Source organism: Acipenser ruthenus, unplaced genomic scaffold, assembly GCF_902713425.1.
Source record: "Acipenser ruthenus unplaced genomic scaffold, fAciRut3.2 maternal haplotype, whole genome shotgun sequence".
In the NCBI taxonomy this organism is placed as follows: domain Eukaryota; kingdom Metazoa; phylum Chordata; class Actinopteri; order Acipenseriformes; family Acipenseridae; genus Acipenser; species Acipenser ruthenus.
In genome coordinates this window covers 58,390-72,500 of record NW_026708206.1, presented here as the reverse complement: position 1 = coordinate 72,500, position 14,111 = coordinate 58,390, and the positions used below count along the sequence as shown (strand labels likewise).

At 45.0% G+C, this 14,111-nt stretch overlaps 1 protein-coding gene across 3 annotated transcripts in view; it reads left to right on the top strand.

Moving 5' to 3' along the window:
- Nucleotides 1-13,278, top strand: part of LOC117966961 (sodium channel protein type 8 subunit alpha) — a 37,889-nt gene extending 24,611 nt beyond the window's left edge. For all 3 annotated transcript variants that reach the window (XM_059020298.1, XM_059020300.1, XM_059020301.1), the window contains exons 15-21: nucleotides 1,037-1,159; nucleotides 7,301-7,585; nucleotides 8,122-8,175; nucleotides 8,708-8,845; nucleotides 9,146-9,250; nucleotides 9,946-10,216; nucleotides 10,761-13,278. In XM_059020298.1, coding sequence (XP_058876281.1) covers nucleotides 1,037-1,159; nucleotides 7,301-7,585; nucleotides 8,122-8,175; nucleotides 8,708-8,845; nucleotides 9,146-9,250; nucleotides 9,946-10,216; nucleotides 10,761-11,914 — 2,130 coding nt within the window. In that variant the 3' untranslated portion in view covers nucleotides 11,915-13,278. The remainder of the gene's footprint in view (nucleotides 1-1,036; nucleotides 1,160-7,300; nucleotides 7,586-8,121; nucleotides 8,176-8,707; nucleotides 8,846-9,145; nucleotides 9,251-9,945; nucleotides 10,217-10,760) is intronic.
- Nucleotides 13,279-14,111: the final 833 nt, after the last annotated feature.

Genomic DNA, 14,111 nt, shown 5'->3' with positions numbered 1-14,111 from the left:
TCAGCAGACGTGCTCAGCGACTCACAGCGCAAAGTGACAGCACATTTAACTAGTACTTACAGCTGAGGAGCAGGGGTGTCAGACTCAGCCCCTGGAGAGGGACGCAGTGTCTTCTGGCTTTCGTTCCACCCCGAGCTCTCCGTTACTTAGCGGGTCTGATTTATTTGATTAATTGCACAAATTTAACACTTATCTCCGGGCCTCAGAATGTTTCAGTGGTCTTTTTAAAAGAAAGAGAATATGCAAGCAGCTTTTTCAACGGATCACTGCATTTTTCAGGCACGCCCACTTTTTTCCAAGGTCTCTTAATTATGCCAGTGCAGTACAGTTCAGTAGAATGACCCTTGAAACCCCTCCCCCTGGTGTGGTGATTGAGTCGTTGTCCAGCCCCCTGATTTGATAATAATAACATGATGATGATGATGATGATGATGATGATGATTTGGGCACCGCTGACAATGCTTGAACAATGTCTACCTGTATTCTTTCTCTTAGGTACCTTTTATTTGTGTGTTTTGAAAATGTTATGCGGATTTTAATTCTTCTCCGTCCCGCACTGGGGGGATTCCGCAGCAGTTTAAAATAGGCAAGGGTAAGATTCTTCATGGGCTCTTCCTTCAACAGGACCCCCCCCCCCTCCTCTCCTCCCCCCCTCCCTTTTCTATAACCTGTCTGTGTCGTCTCCAGTTTACCGCCTCTTCACACTCGTATTCCCTTGTGTTCGGATCTTATGCCTCTCTCTGTCTCTCTTTCTCTCCTTTTCTCTCACCAAACACGTGTTTCCTTCTAGGTGCCGACAAGTAGAGAGCCGTGTGCCGTCTGCACAAACACCTGGGCCAGAAACATTTCTATATATAGAGATATATATATACATCTATAGCTCGATATACCTTACTATACATATACATATATATGGATATATATATATATATATGATATAGTTATGTATATTGACTCTCGTCCAGTTGCTATCCGCCAGTGCTAAGGGGCTCTCTTCTAACAGTCTGGAACCTCTTTTGCTTTTGTGTTTCAATAGGTTTCAATAATCAGCCTTATAGCTAATGCCCTGGGGTACTCGGATCTAGGTCCTATTAAATCACTTAGGACACTAAGAGCCCTGAGACCGCTAAGAGCGCTGTCACGTTTTGAAGGGATGAGGGTAAGAGAAAGCGCTAAGGAGCTGGTCCTTCTGCATGCATATGGAACAGTTTAAGCATGCTAGAACTGATCAAAACTCTGGGGAGTTTGAAAACAAACCAACAAAAATTAATAAATAAATAAATAAATCATCAAACTTTAAAAAAAAAAAAAAATCACAAGAAAATGAGAAGTCATGATGCAGCTGCCGTTTTTTTTAAATTGTATTTAATCTTTTTTTCTATTTGATATAGATAGATATATTGCATATTATTATTTTCCCCTCCCCGGCTCTCCCTTCTTCCACCTCCTGTTTTGCTTCCAAATTATTAAATTGCTTTTGTACTTTTTAAGAAAAAGAAGGAATAAAAGGAACAATAAAAACATCCAACCAAGAAAAAAATAAAAAAATTAAACAAACGAAAACAGAGGTGTAACCAAAAAAAAAAAAAAAGCTGCCTCATCACGTTTTGTGCAATTTTTATGAAAAAAAAAAAATGATCAAAAATAAAGGAACACTCAAGCCACATGCCATGTCGTCTGGAGAGCACTGCACGTTATTTGGCGTGTTCTCAATTCGCTTGGCTTCTGCCTCTTGTATTTGAGAGGATCCCTTACCAACACCCCGCACCCCCTCCCTCCTCCCACCCCCCCCCCCCCCTCCACCACCACCTGCTGTAGCCTGTTTAGAGGACCACCAGACAGAAAGAAGCACAGTCAAAAAATTGAACCCGTGTGTTATCCTTTGAAGGAATCAAAACAAAACCAAACAAATTCACGTTAGCCACTGGCTGATAGTAAACGAATCAGTAAAAACAAATATATACTACTACTAAAAAGTTTTGCACCACCTAGAATTTAAGCATTGAGACATAATTAAGATTTTTTTTATATGATTTTAATAATTTAGATTTTTTATTTCATATCATGTAATCAAAGAAACTACTGAATTATATTGAAAAAGTCTACCGAAAGCCATAATAGTAGTACAGTAGTATTTCATGTTAGCTTTCGAAATGTAAAATTTTTCAATTGTTAGTTTTTCATGAAGTATATGGAAAACTACAAAGCAGTGTGTTAACGTAGCATTATTCAGCAAGTTTCATTCGACTTTATGAAGCGAAATTTGTTAATTCTATAGGGTGATGCAAAACTTGTTCTCAGAGCTGTCCCCATGGTGAAAGCACGTTGCCGTGGACCCCCAGCCTCCTCGCACTCCTGTCACGAGGCTCGCTGTCGCTTCTGGTTTTGTCTGGTCGTTCTCGGTCTCAGTCCATCTCCCGGCTGGTGACCACATCTCATACAGTTTGAGCTTTCCTTTCACCCTTCCTCCTTTACACCATGCTGTACTGGTACCGTATCCTGTTGCTGTCCGATTCACTGCAAGGTAACGCCAAGCACAAGCAATGGGACCGCAAGGGTCTGCTGAACCACAGAGGTGACAGTGAACACCCCCAGCCTCCGGTCCAAGCGTCTCCCCGGGACGGACGGACAGCAGATCCCGCTCTTGCTCCACTGCACGGATTTTGATGGGATCTTTCCTCTCATTTTTGGCACTTGTGGCCCCCCCCTCCAATTTCGACGCAGCTGGTTTGATAACCTCCTCAATAATAATGATCTTTTTTTTAAATGAGTAGATGTACCCCCTTATGCAATATCGGGGGGCGACATTAGCTTTGCACTGGAGCAAAAGCAGTTGATCTGGTCCCTGTATGGTTTTATTGTGCAGACAGGTATACAGTGAAAAAACACACGCAGGTATTGATGTGTGTTGCTTTGCATTTAAATTGAGACCATGACGACTATATATTTTCAATGCCATAAATAACCAAACACACTGAAAGACTTACTGAACGAGTAAAGGGGATGCATTCGTTTGTTTGTTTTTTTGGGGGTGGGGGGGTTGGTACTCAAGGTAAGTTACCCATTAACGACATACTGTGGGGGGGGGGTTCAACTGAGGAAATTCCAAAAATGACAAGACTAAATTCAATACAGCGGAGAACAGCTGTGCTCCCATAATCCCAGAGCAGTCCAGCCGTGGCCTGGTCCCTTTACTGAACAGACGCCAGTGGCTTTATTGAACTATCCGTCCATACGCTGCGGCTCAAGAGAGATCAAGGGGTTAAACATCCCCTCCGATGTTACAGCACGCCAAAGCGATGGAAAACTCGTTCGCTGGACTGAAGCGACGAGGAGTATTCCGCCTGAGTGACAGTCTTGGAGTTAGAACGCCAGACTGCGTGCATTGCGGAGCCCCACAGCCAGAAGCTGAACTGCCTCGATCGATTCCGTTTCATTAGCTGTATTTACATGCACGGCTGTACAAGTTTAAGCCAAAGAATCTAGACTTTATTTTTTTAAATTTTTTTTTTTTGACTGCTTGTTACATTTTATGTCTGGCCCTAAGCAAGCAAGCAGGTTTAGTCTGAGTGTTTACTCAGGAAAGCCCTTTTAAAAGTGGAGTGTGCATTCTTTATTTTCAAGTATTGGAGGCACTTATATAAGTTTACCATGGCTGATTCTGCCGTGTAATTCTGCAGGGTTGTCGCATGCTTTTCACATGGTTAAACTAGACACTTACTTTAGTTTACTTTGGTTTGCCCTAACCATAACTCTCTAGGCTTTACAGTGCTGACCTGTGCTTTACCATGCTTTCACTATGCTTTACTACACCTGCCTGTGCTTTAACAGGGGATACCTTTATAAAGGATTCTCTTCAAATGCAGAAAGCACCTGTCAAATGTAGCACATACTTTTGCGCACATGGCCCCTCCCTTGCTTGACTGTAATCATGAATTCAAAAGCCATGCAGATTTGCGGCTGTAACCTGCTGGCAAGGTTTTGTAAGAAATAAAAAAACACTTATCTCTCTTTATATATATATATATATACAGTATAGACGAATTGAAATAGGATTGTCATTTTTGGATTTCAAAACGAACGTTTTATACACAGTGGGTAAGTGGGATTCCACGATTTACGTTTCAAGAAACAATTCATTGAATGCAAAGATTTTATGAAATGGCCCCTAACTTAAATATCACAGCACAACTTCCCCCACCCCCCAAAAACTATTATTATTATTATTATTATTATTATTATTATTATTATTTTCAAATACAATCTAGTGCCTCAGATGCTAAGAAGGCTCCCATTTCATATTGACATAGAAAACCGTTGATTTCAAAGTTGTCATTTCAAGGCTTTTTCTGCCAGACTAACTGGTTTTTAATGAACAGATATAAAGAAGTGCTGTTTACAACGCATAGGAAACCAGTGCAGCTCTGTGGCGTGTTGCTGGTTGTTTTTCATTTGCCATCTTTTCCCTCCCCCCTAAGAGAAAGGGTGCTCCCTCCAGTCCAAGCAGGCTTGAGGCATGGAGACTGAACTGCTTCCTCCCTCACCCCCACTAAGAGAAAGGGTGCTCCCTCCAGTTCAGGGCAGGCTTGAGGCATGGAGACTGAACTGCTCCCTCCCTCACCCCCCTAAGAGAAAGGGTGCTCCCTCCAGTCCAGGGCAGGCTTGAGGCATGGAGACTGAACTGCTCCCTCCCTCACCCCCACTAAGAGAAAGGGTGCTCCCTCCAGTCCAGGGCAGGCTTGAGGCATGGAGACTGAACTGCTCCCTCCCTCACCCCCACTAAGAGAAAGGGTGCTCCCTCCAGTCCAGGGCAGGCTTGAGGCATGGAGACTGAACTGCTCCCTCCCTCACCCCCACTAAGAGAAAGGGTGCTCCCTCCAGTCCAGGGCAGGCTTGAGGCATGGAGACTGAACTGCTCCCTCCCTCACCCCCCTAAGAGAAAGGGTGCTCCCTCCAGTCCAGGGCAGGCTTGAGGCATGGAGACTGAACTGCTCCCTCCCTCACCCCCACTAAGAGAAAGGATGCTCCCTCCAGTCCAGGGCAGGCTTGAGGCATGGAGACTGAACTGCTCCCTCCCTCACCCCCACTAAGAGAAAGGGTGCTCCCTCCGGGTCTAGGGCAGGCTTGAGGCATGGAGACTGAACTGCTCCCTCCCTCACCCCCCTAAGAGAAAGGGTGCTCCCTCCAGTCCAGGGCAGGCTTGAGGCATGGAGACTGAACTGCTCCCTCCCTCACCCCCACTAAGAGAAAGGATGCTCCCTCCAGTCCAGGGCAGGCTTGAGGCATGGAGACTGAACTGCTCCCTCCCTCACCCCCACTAAGAGAAAGGGTGCTCCCTCCGGGTCCAGGGCAGGCTTGAGGCATGGAGACTGAACTGCTCCCTCCCTCACCCCCCTAAGAGAAAGGGTGCTCCCTCCAGTCCAGGGCAGGCTTGAGGCATGGAGACTGAACTGCTCCCTCCCTCACCCCCCTAAGAGAAAGGGTGCTCCCTCCAGTCCAGGGCAGGCTTGAGGCATGGAGACTGAACTGCTCCCTCCCTCACCCCCCTAAGAGAAAGGGTGCTCCCTCCAGTCCAGGGCAGGCTTGAGGCATGGAGACTGAACTGCTCACCCCCTGTGATGAAAGGGTGCTCCCTAGATAAATATAATTTTGCTTAATTTGAAGTACATGATCAGGTATTTTCCAATGTCTTGTAAATAGCACAACAGAGAACATTTTAATATTTAATAAAATTGATTACAATAAAATAAAAACAATTGGGGATGCCACATTCCAAGACAAAAAACAAACAAACATATTTTAGAGCTGCATCATTTGGATTCTAACTCTGTAGAGTTCTGTAGACGTATTTCACTTGCTTTTTTTTTTTTAATGATTATTATTCTATTTTCATTGAAGCAAGTCCCCCGCCTCGTCCTTTGAATAGATAGACACGGAGTTCACAGAGTACCCCGATCGCCATTGAAAAACGAGCGCAAAGCCACACAACACGCATGCAATAATCGACTGCCAAAGCAAAGTATGTTTTTCAAAGCCATGTTCCCTCCGATGAATCATTCATTACAAATTGGATTGGGAATACAGACGGTGTGCAGTAGATAATAGTTTATTCTCTAGGGGAGGGATTCTCTTGTCAGTGTTACTAGATCTCGCTATTTGCAGGTTTGCAGTCCATTCACAGACGAGGCTCCGTTCAGAATAATGTTTGTTTTTTTTGAGACTTGGAAGTTTCTGTCTGGTATCGACAAACATTTCTAAAATTTTTTAATAGATTTATATTTCATAAAAAAAAAAATCTGTAATAACCCGTTTGAATAAAATATACAGACAGGATATCACGTCTCCTATCACCCTGGAGGTCCTTGTGATGGGAGATGGGAGGGGGTGGGTTAGCGGGAGTCTACTGCACTTAGACCTGTTTCATTAAATACAGTATATTTACATAAGCTGGTTCTGCTGTATCGGAGAGGGAATATGGCTTTTCTTAATCAAGTCTGCAACTTGCATGCTCAGCTGTTTGCCTGAGTCTTGGTCGGTCTGCATACTCACTGATACCAAGCAGTATATATTGTCCGCTAAGTCACTCTTCATTTTTTATGGAGGGCACAGGGTGGGGGTAAATCTAAACAACTGTAGCTGTCGAATGTTGAAAGGAGCGAGGCCAGTCCCAGGCTATAGGCTACTTATACGTATGTTCTGTGATCTGTGCACAGTAAGAATTCGTGGAAATGCTCAAGAGCAAACTGGATATAGTAGGTTGGACAGACAGGCAATGGGCGTGTTGAGTAACTGAGCGACTCAGAGCCAGGATTTTTCCGCCCACTCGGATCTCCGATTGGAATCTGCTCCGTAGCGCTCTGAGCTGATCAGGAGATGCGGAGCTGGGCAGTCTGATAAGTGGGTCCTTTCACACACCCAGCGCCTGACACCAGCCGGGCCATTCAAAACCAGTGATCAGCAGATAAATACGTCCACTTTTATTGCGCTGGGCTCTGCATCCCTTTTTAAATGAAAGAAATAAAAAACAAAAAGCAAAATCTACACGATCCAGAAAGTCCCAACATGCATTGAAAAAGGCGATACGCTCACAATACCTGCCTTCCAATAAGCATGGGTAGGCAGGTCATGTATATCTATACAGGTCCTTAATTATAAAATTTAATTAAAACACCATACAAGTACGTAGCCTGAGCTAGGCTCCCTCCCTCGCTCCCTCCCTCGCGCCCCCTATTGACAGTGCTTTTGAAGCGGGTTCATCTCATGCCTCTCTACCGGTGTTTCTTCCCTGCTCTTGCCCCAGGTGGTTGTCAACGCCCTGGTGGGTGCCATCCCATCCATTATGAACGTGTTGCTGGTGTGTCTCATCTTCTGGCTGATTTTCAGCATCATGGGAGTGAACATGTTCGCGGGCAAGTATTACTTCTGCTACAACGCCACCTCAGAAGAGGCCTTCAACCACACCGAGGTCGACAACAAGACCATGTGCGAAAGCCTGATCGAGCAGAACTTCACCGAGGTGCGGTGGAAGAACGTCAAGATCAACTTCGACAACGTGGGCGCCGGCTACCTCGCGCTGCTGCAGATTGTGAGGCGCCACTTTCATTTGACGTAAAACTCTAGAACCGATCCCAGCCCTTGAACTTTCATTGGCTCGTTCTTAAATTTGCATGCTCCGATTTACCCATAATTCTATAGCTACTGCTTTCAACTCAAAAGCTGTATATATATAATTTGAAAAAGGAAAGATGCTGTGTGCCAAAAGGAGCAAAAATCTAAAAGAAAAAGGTCATGTTTATCAGGATGTTTCGGACGCAGGTCCGCCTTCAGCTGGATGACATCATGATTATGTCAGAATAGAATGTTCGTTCCAGAGTTCCTAATTTGCAGATAAACTCACATTCCCTTTGTCTCCGAGCAGCATTGGTTCCACTGCACTGACTGTTCCCACAGATGGTGATGTGTCTAAAGCAGTGTGATTATTGTTGAAATGTGGAAATAGATATATATATATATATATATATATATATAAAATGTAGCATACAGTCTTAAGTTGGAACTTCAGAACTGGCTTTATGTGTTTATGTGTTTATGTGTTTATGTGTTTATGTATTTTTATAACAGGCCACTTTTAAGGGCTGGATGGACATCATGTATGCTGCTGTGGACTCCAGAAAGGTAAGTCTTGTTTTGGTTTGTTGTCTTTTTCCACTGAGATTTGACGAATCACACGTTTTTGTTTTCTTTACCTTTAAACATAATTTGGTAGTTGCACAAGGGCCCTTATTTTGATGAAAAGCGCTGGACGAAACACCTGTCTGCTTGACTCGGTTTCTTCTAGTTTCAGTAACACTGATGAAGGCACTAGCATTAGAAACGCCTGTCTGCTTGACTCGGTTTCTTCTAGTTTCAATAACACTGATGAAGGCGCTAGCATTAGAAACACCTGTCTGCTTGACTCGGTTTCTTCTAGTTTCAATAACACTGATGAAGGCGCTAGCATTAGAAACGCCTGTCTGCTTGACTCGGTTTCTTCTAGTTTCAATAACACTGATGAAGGCACTAGCATTAGAAACGCCTGTCTGCTTGACTCGGTTTCTTCTAGTTTCAATAACACTGATGAAGGCACTAGCATTAGAAACGCCTGTCTGCTTGACTCGGTTTAGTTTAGTTTAGTTTAGTTTCACCTCCTGTATTTTTTTCCCCGCAGGTGGAGCAGCAGCCCATTTACGAAGACAACATCTACATGTACATCTACTTCGTCATCTTCATCATCTTCGGATCCTTCTTCACCCTGAACCTCTTCATCGGTGTCATCATCGACAACTTCAACCAGCAAAAGAAAAAGATAGGTCGACTTTTCTCTGAGCGACAAAGTGCAAAGGCAGACGCTAACTGGGAGTAGTCAACTAATAGAGTAGCACACTGGGGGTTAGGGTTAGGGCTAAAGGCACAAGATATCAATTAAAAAAAAATAGAAAAATGCCAAGCGCTCACCAAACACCAGCATGCTTTCATGGGGGGGGGGGAGAGATGGCATTCCAGGTGAGACTTGCATTTCTGTGCTGCTTTGTGTGTACCCTAGCATAGCGTCCAGCCTCACAGCGTCATGCTGCGATTGTAACCAGTTCTGTTCTTTGTCCTATACTTTGGAGGTCAGGACATCTTCATGACGGAGGAGCAGAAGAAGTATTACAACGCCATGAAGAAGCTGGGCTCGAAGAAACCACAGAAACCCATCCCCAGACCTCTGGTGAGTGGATGATTACAGGGTCAGCAGTCCTTAGAGAACTCTCCCATAGGAAAAGCACTGCAAAGTGTGATGAAGCACAGTGAAAGCATGGCAAAGCAAAGAGAGGTCTGGTAAAGCATAGGGAAGCATTGTAAAGCACAGAGAGGTCTGGTAAAGCATAGGGAAGTATTGTAAAGCACAGAGAGGTCTGGTAAAGCATAGGGAAGCATTGTAAAGCACAGAGAGGTCTGGTAAAGCATAGGGAAGCATTGTAAAGCACAGAGAGGTCTGGTAAAGCATAGGGAAGCATTGTAAAGCACAGAGAGGTACGGTAAAGCATAGGGAAGCATTGTAAAGCACAGAGAGGTCTGGTAAAGCATAGGGAAGCATTGTAAAGCACAGAGAGGTCCGGTAAAGCATAGGGAAGCATTGTGAAGCACAGAGAGGTCTGGTAAAGCATAGGGAAGCATTGTAAAGCACAGAGAGGCATGGTAAACCATATTAAAACACAAACCATGGCACACTAAACCTTTATAAAAGTTTCCCATAGTAAAAGCACAGCAAAGTGTGATAAAGCCCAGTGAAAGCGTGGTGAAGCAGGGGGGAAGCATTGCAGGGGACTGTAATTGGACATCCTTAACTGGGGAAGGAATCTGGGGTGCAGTAATACCAGTGGAGGATTTCCTCCCTCGTTCCCCTCTCCTCTTCCCTTGCAGAACATAGTGCAGGGCGTGGTGTTCGACTTCGTCACCCAGCAGGTGTTTGACATCACCATCATGATGTTGATCTGCCTCAACATGGTCACCATGATGGTGGAGACAGACGACCAGAGTAAGGAAATGGAGAACATACTCTACTGGATCAACTTCATCTTCATCATCGCCTTCACCACCGAGTTTGTGCTCAAGCTCTTCGCCCTGCGCCACTACTACTTCACCAACGGCTGGAACATCTTCGACGTGGTGGTGGTCATCCTCTCCATCGTGGGTAAGCGGCAGAGGTGCCAAAGAGTACAGCAGCGCTTTAAAACAAGCACTCAGTTCATATAATGAAGAAGAAATGCAATCGATATTGTTTATTTCTTAGCAGACGCCCTTATCCAGGGCGACTTACAGCTGTTACAAGGTATCACATTATTTCACATTATACATATATCACATTATTTTTACATACAATTGCCCATTTATACAGTTGGGTTTTTACTGGAGCAATCTAGGTAAAGTACCTTGCTCAAGGGTACAGCAGCAGCGTCCCCCCACCTGGGATTGAACCCACGATCCTCCGGTCAAGAGTCCAGAGCCCTAACCACTACTCCACTACAGCTTCCACCTTCATCAGATAGCATGGTAGAAATAGCCGGGTAGACTGATGCTGTTCTTCAAGTGTGAAAGATATATAAATATGTAATAAAAAATGCCTTTATATCCAGACCACCTGTTTCTGAAACATTGCTCATTCATGGCTCCCTGAGTGTGTCAGGTTCCTGTGCATTTGTGAGACAGAGCTGTAACACGCCCTCCTCTCTCTATAGGCATGTTCCTGGCCGACATCATCGAGAAGTACTTTGTGTCCCCGACCCTGTTCAGGGTCATCCGCCTGGCCCGAATCGGCCGGATCCTGCGCCTCATCAAGGGTGCGAAGGGGATCCGCACGCTGCTGTTCGCCCTGATGATGTCCCTCCCTGCCTTGTTCAACATCGGCCTGCTGCTCTTCTTGGTCATGTTCATCTTCTCCATCTTCGGCATGTCCAACTTCGCCTACGTGAAGCACGAGGCCGGCATCGACGACATGTTCAACTTCGAGACCTTCGGGAACAGCATGATCTGCCTCTTCCAGGTGACCACGTCGGCCGGCTGGGACGGGCTGCTCCTGCCCATTCTCAACCGCCCCCCCGACTGCGACCTCACCAAGGACAACCCGGGCAGCCTGGTCAAGGGCGACTGCGGCAACCCCTCGGTGGGCATCTTCTTCTTCGTGATGTACATCATCATCTCCTTCCTCATCGTGGTCAACATGTACATCGCCATCATCCTGGAGAACTTCAGCGTGGCCACGGAGGAGAGCGCCGACCCGCTGAGCGAGGACGACTTCGAGACCTTCTACGAGGTCTGGGAGAAGTTCGACCCGGACGCCACGCAGTTCATCGAGTACGGCAAGCTGCCGGACTTCGCCGACGCGCTCGAGCACCCGCTGAGGGTCCCCAAGCCCAACACCATGGAGCTCATCGCCATGGACCTGCCCATGGTGAGCGGGGACCGCATCCACTGCCTGGACATCCTGTTCGCCTTCACCAAGCGCGTGCTGGGGGACAGCGGGGAGCTGGACATCTTGAGGCAGCAGATGGAGGAGCGCTTCGTTGCGTCCAACCCTTCCAAGGTGTCCTACCAGCCCATCACCACCACCCTGAGGCGCAAGCAGGAGCTGGTGTCCGCCATCGTCATCCAGAGAGCCTACAGGCGCCACCTGACAAAGAGGGGCTTTGTGTGCAAAAAGAGGCCTGTCGCCACCAAGCTGGAGAATGGAAGCACCAACCCCGAAAAGAAGGAAGGCACCCCTTCCACAGCTTCCCTCCCGTCCTACGACAGCGTAACAAAACCGGACAAGGAGAAACAAGAGGAGGTTGAGGGGGGAGACAAACGAGAAAGAGGCAAAAACCAAAAAGATGTCAGGGAATCCAAGTGTTAAAAGAGTGTAATGACGATGACGATGATGATCATGATTTAATAATACATAAATAAATAATACTTAATAATAATAATAATAATAATAATAATAATAATTTAAAAAGAGTTCTGAAAAAAAACCCAACAAATGTACAGATTATTTCATTTGCAAGTAAAAATTTAAAAAAAGAGAAAAAAAAAAAGTATTGTTTACAGACTTCACGGATGCAGAACCCAAATTTCTACAGCTAAGAAAACACTCGATTTAAAACCAAACACATAATCAAGCTTACTGTGTGACATCGCTGCATCGAAAAAAAAAAAAAAACTGAAGGGAGCAAAAGAGGGGGGGGGGGGCTGTGCTGCTTGTCATCAGACTTCTTTGGGGACCCTCTGACACAGGAAAATATAAAAAAACAAACAAAAAGGATTTCAAACGACCGGCTGGTGGAATCTGTATGTGACGCTCCGGAGAACGCGACTGCAGACTGATCTAGCGTCTGCGGGAGGAGATGCAGGACTTTTCCGCGCGGACGGATGGATTTCTCTATTTGTTTATTGATCAAGAAAAAGGAAAAGCAGGAAACTAATGAGAAAACAATATAAAGGGACGGGGGGGGGGGGAGGGGGTTGTTTGTTCATACTGAATATACTTGCATCTTTACATTTATTTGAGCAGCAAAAAAGGAAAAAACAGAACAAAACATTTAACATTTAGCCCATGTCACCTGTTCATGGTTTCTTTGTTACACAGGCGTAAAAAAAACGTTTTCTACACGGGCTTGACCGGGAGGCGGAGTTGTGGGGGGAGGGGAGGGGGGGGGGGGTCGGGGTTCCACTCAGTCTGATTGGGGGACTTGCTCGGGCCTAAATTTCCCAAAAAAAAAAAAAAAAAAAAAAAAAACACAAATATATATATAAAAAAAGAAAAAAAAATACTACTAATTGTGCTCGTTCAATTGCATAGAAATGACTTGCATGATGGCATGCTGTGATCAGGAATCATGCATGAAGAATCATAGTCCACATGACACTGATAAACCCTGTCCACGGCAGCGGTTTGGTTTGTAAGTTTGAAACTTTCCACTGGGAATTGAGATCACTTGAAGAAAAAAAAATAAAAAATAAAGATTTATACAATATTGGGGGAATAAACCTAATATATACCACGCCCTTCACAAAAGAGCATTACCCCGCTGTACAGATCTTTCAATTCAAGCCTCATTATTAGAAATTTAAAAACGATCTCAAGAGGATGGTGTGCAGTTCAGTCGATGATGTTCATAGCATCTGACTTGACGGTCATTGTTTCACATTAAAATCAAAAAAACAAACAAAAAAAAAAAAACAATCTCATAGTCTACTGCTCTGAATTTTATGAAAAAGTGAGTTTTTTCAAACAAAGAAACACCACGAACGAATGGGTATGTTATAACGGAACGAGAGGGGCAGGACAGCGTACCCCGGAATGTGACACCGTTGAAACGAAACTGCTTCCAAACACAACGATCATTTGTGTCTTGCAATATTCATTTCCTCCAGATCACAGTGTAGAAACACATGCTTCAGTTTATTTATTTATGTATGTATTTATTTGGTCACAGGGATGCTCTGTGTGTGTGTGGAGTCTTTGTGGGTGGGTTTGGGGCTTGAAGATGATCAACGCACTAGGAAGAAGAGAGGGCTGTATCATGTCACTGGGAGTTGATGCTGTTTTTAAAATGTATTTTCTTTTATTTATTAAGTTATTATTATTATGATCCCTAAGCCTTTTTTTCATAATTCATCCACTATGCAGCAGAGCAGCGGCACTTTGGCGATGCATGTTTTTACTGCTTCTATAACCACATATAATATTTAATTACCATGTTTTAAATAATAATAAAAAAGAGAAAACGAAGAAGGGAACAGGTATTTTTTATCCAGACACAGCCCCCCCCCCTCCCTCCCTCCGCCCCAGCGCCACCACGGTGCCAAGGGGAGATCAGACTTAACTGTCCAACGAGTTATTCCAGAACCGGACTTGTGGTTCTGGAACGTTCTAGAAGATTCCTTGAAGAGGATTTTGGGGGGGGGGGGGGGGGGTTAGTGGTGGGCGACGGAAGAGGGAAAGTGGGGAAGCTGCGCATTTTGTGTTGGGACGATTTCGACAAAGATGACCACCTCTTTGCACAGCTTCGTTTCGAGTGGTTGCTTGTTCCTCACTTACTCTGTGTGAC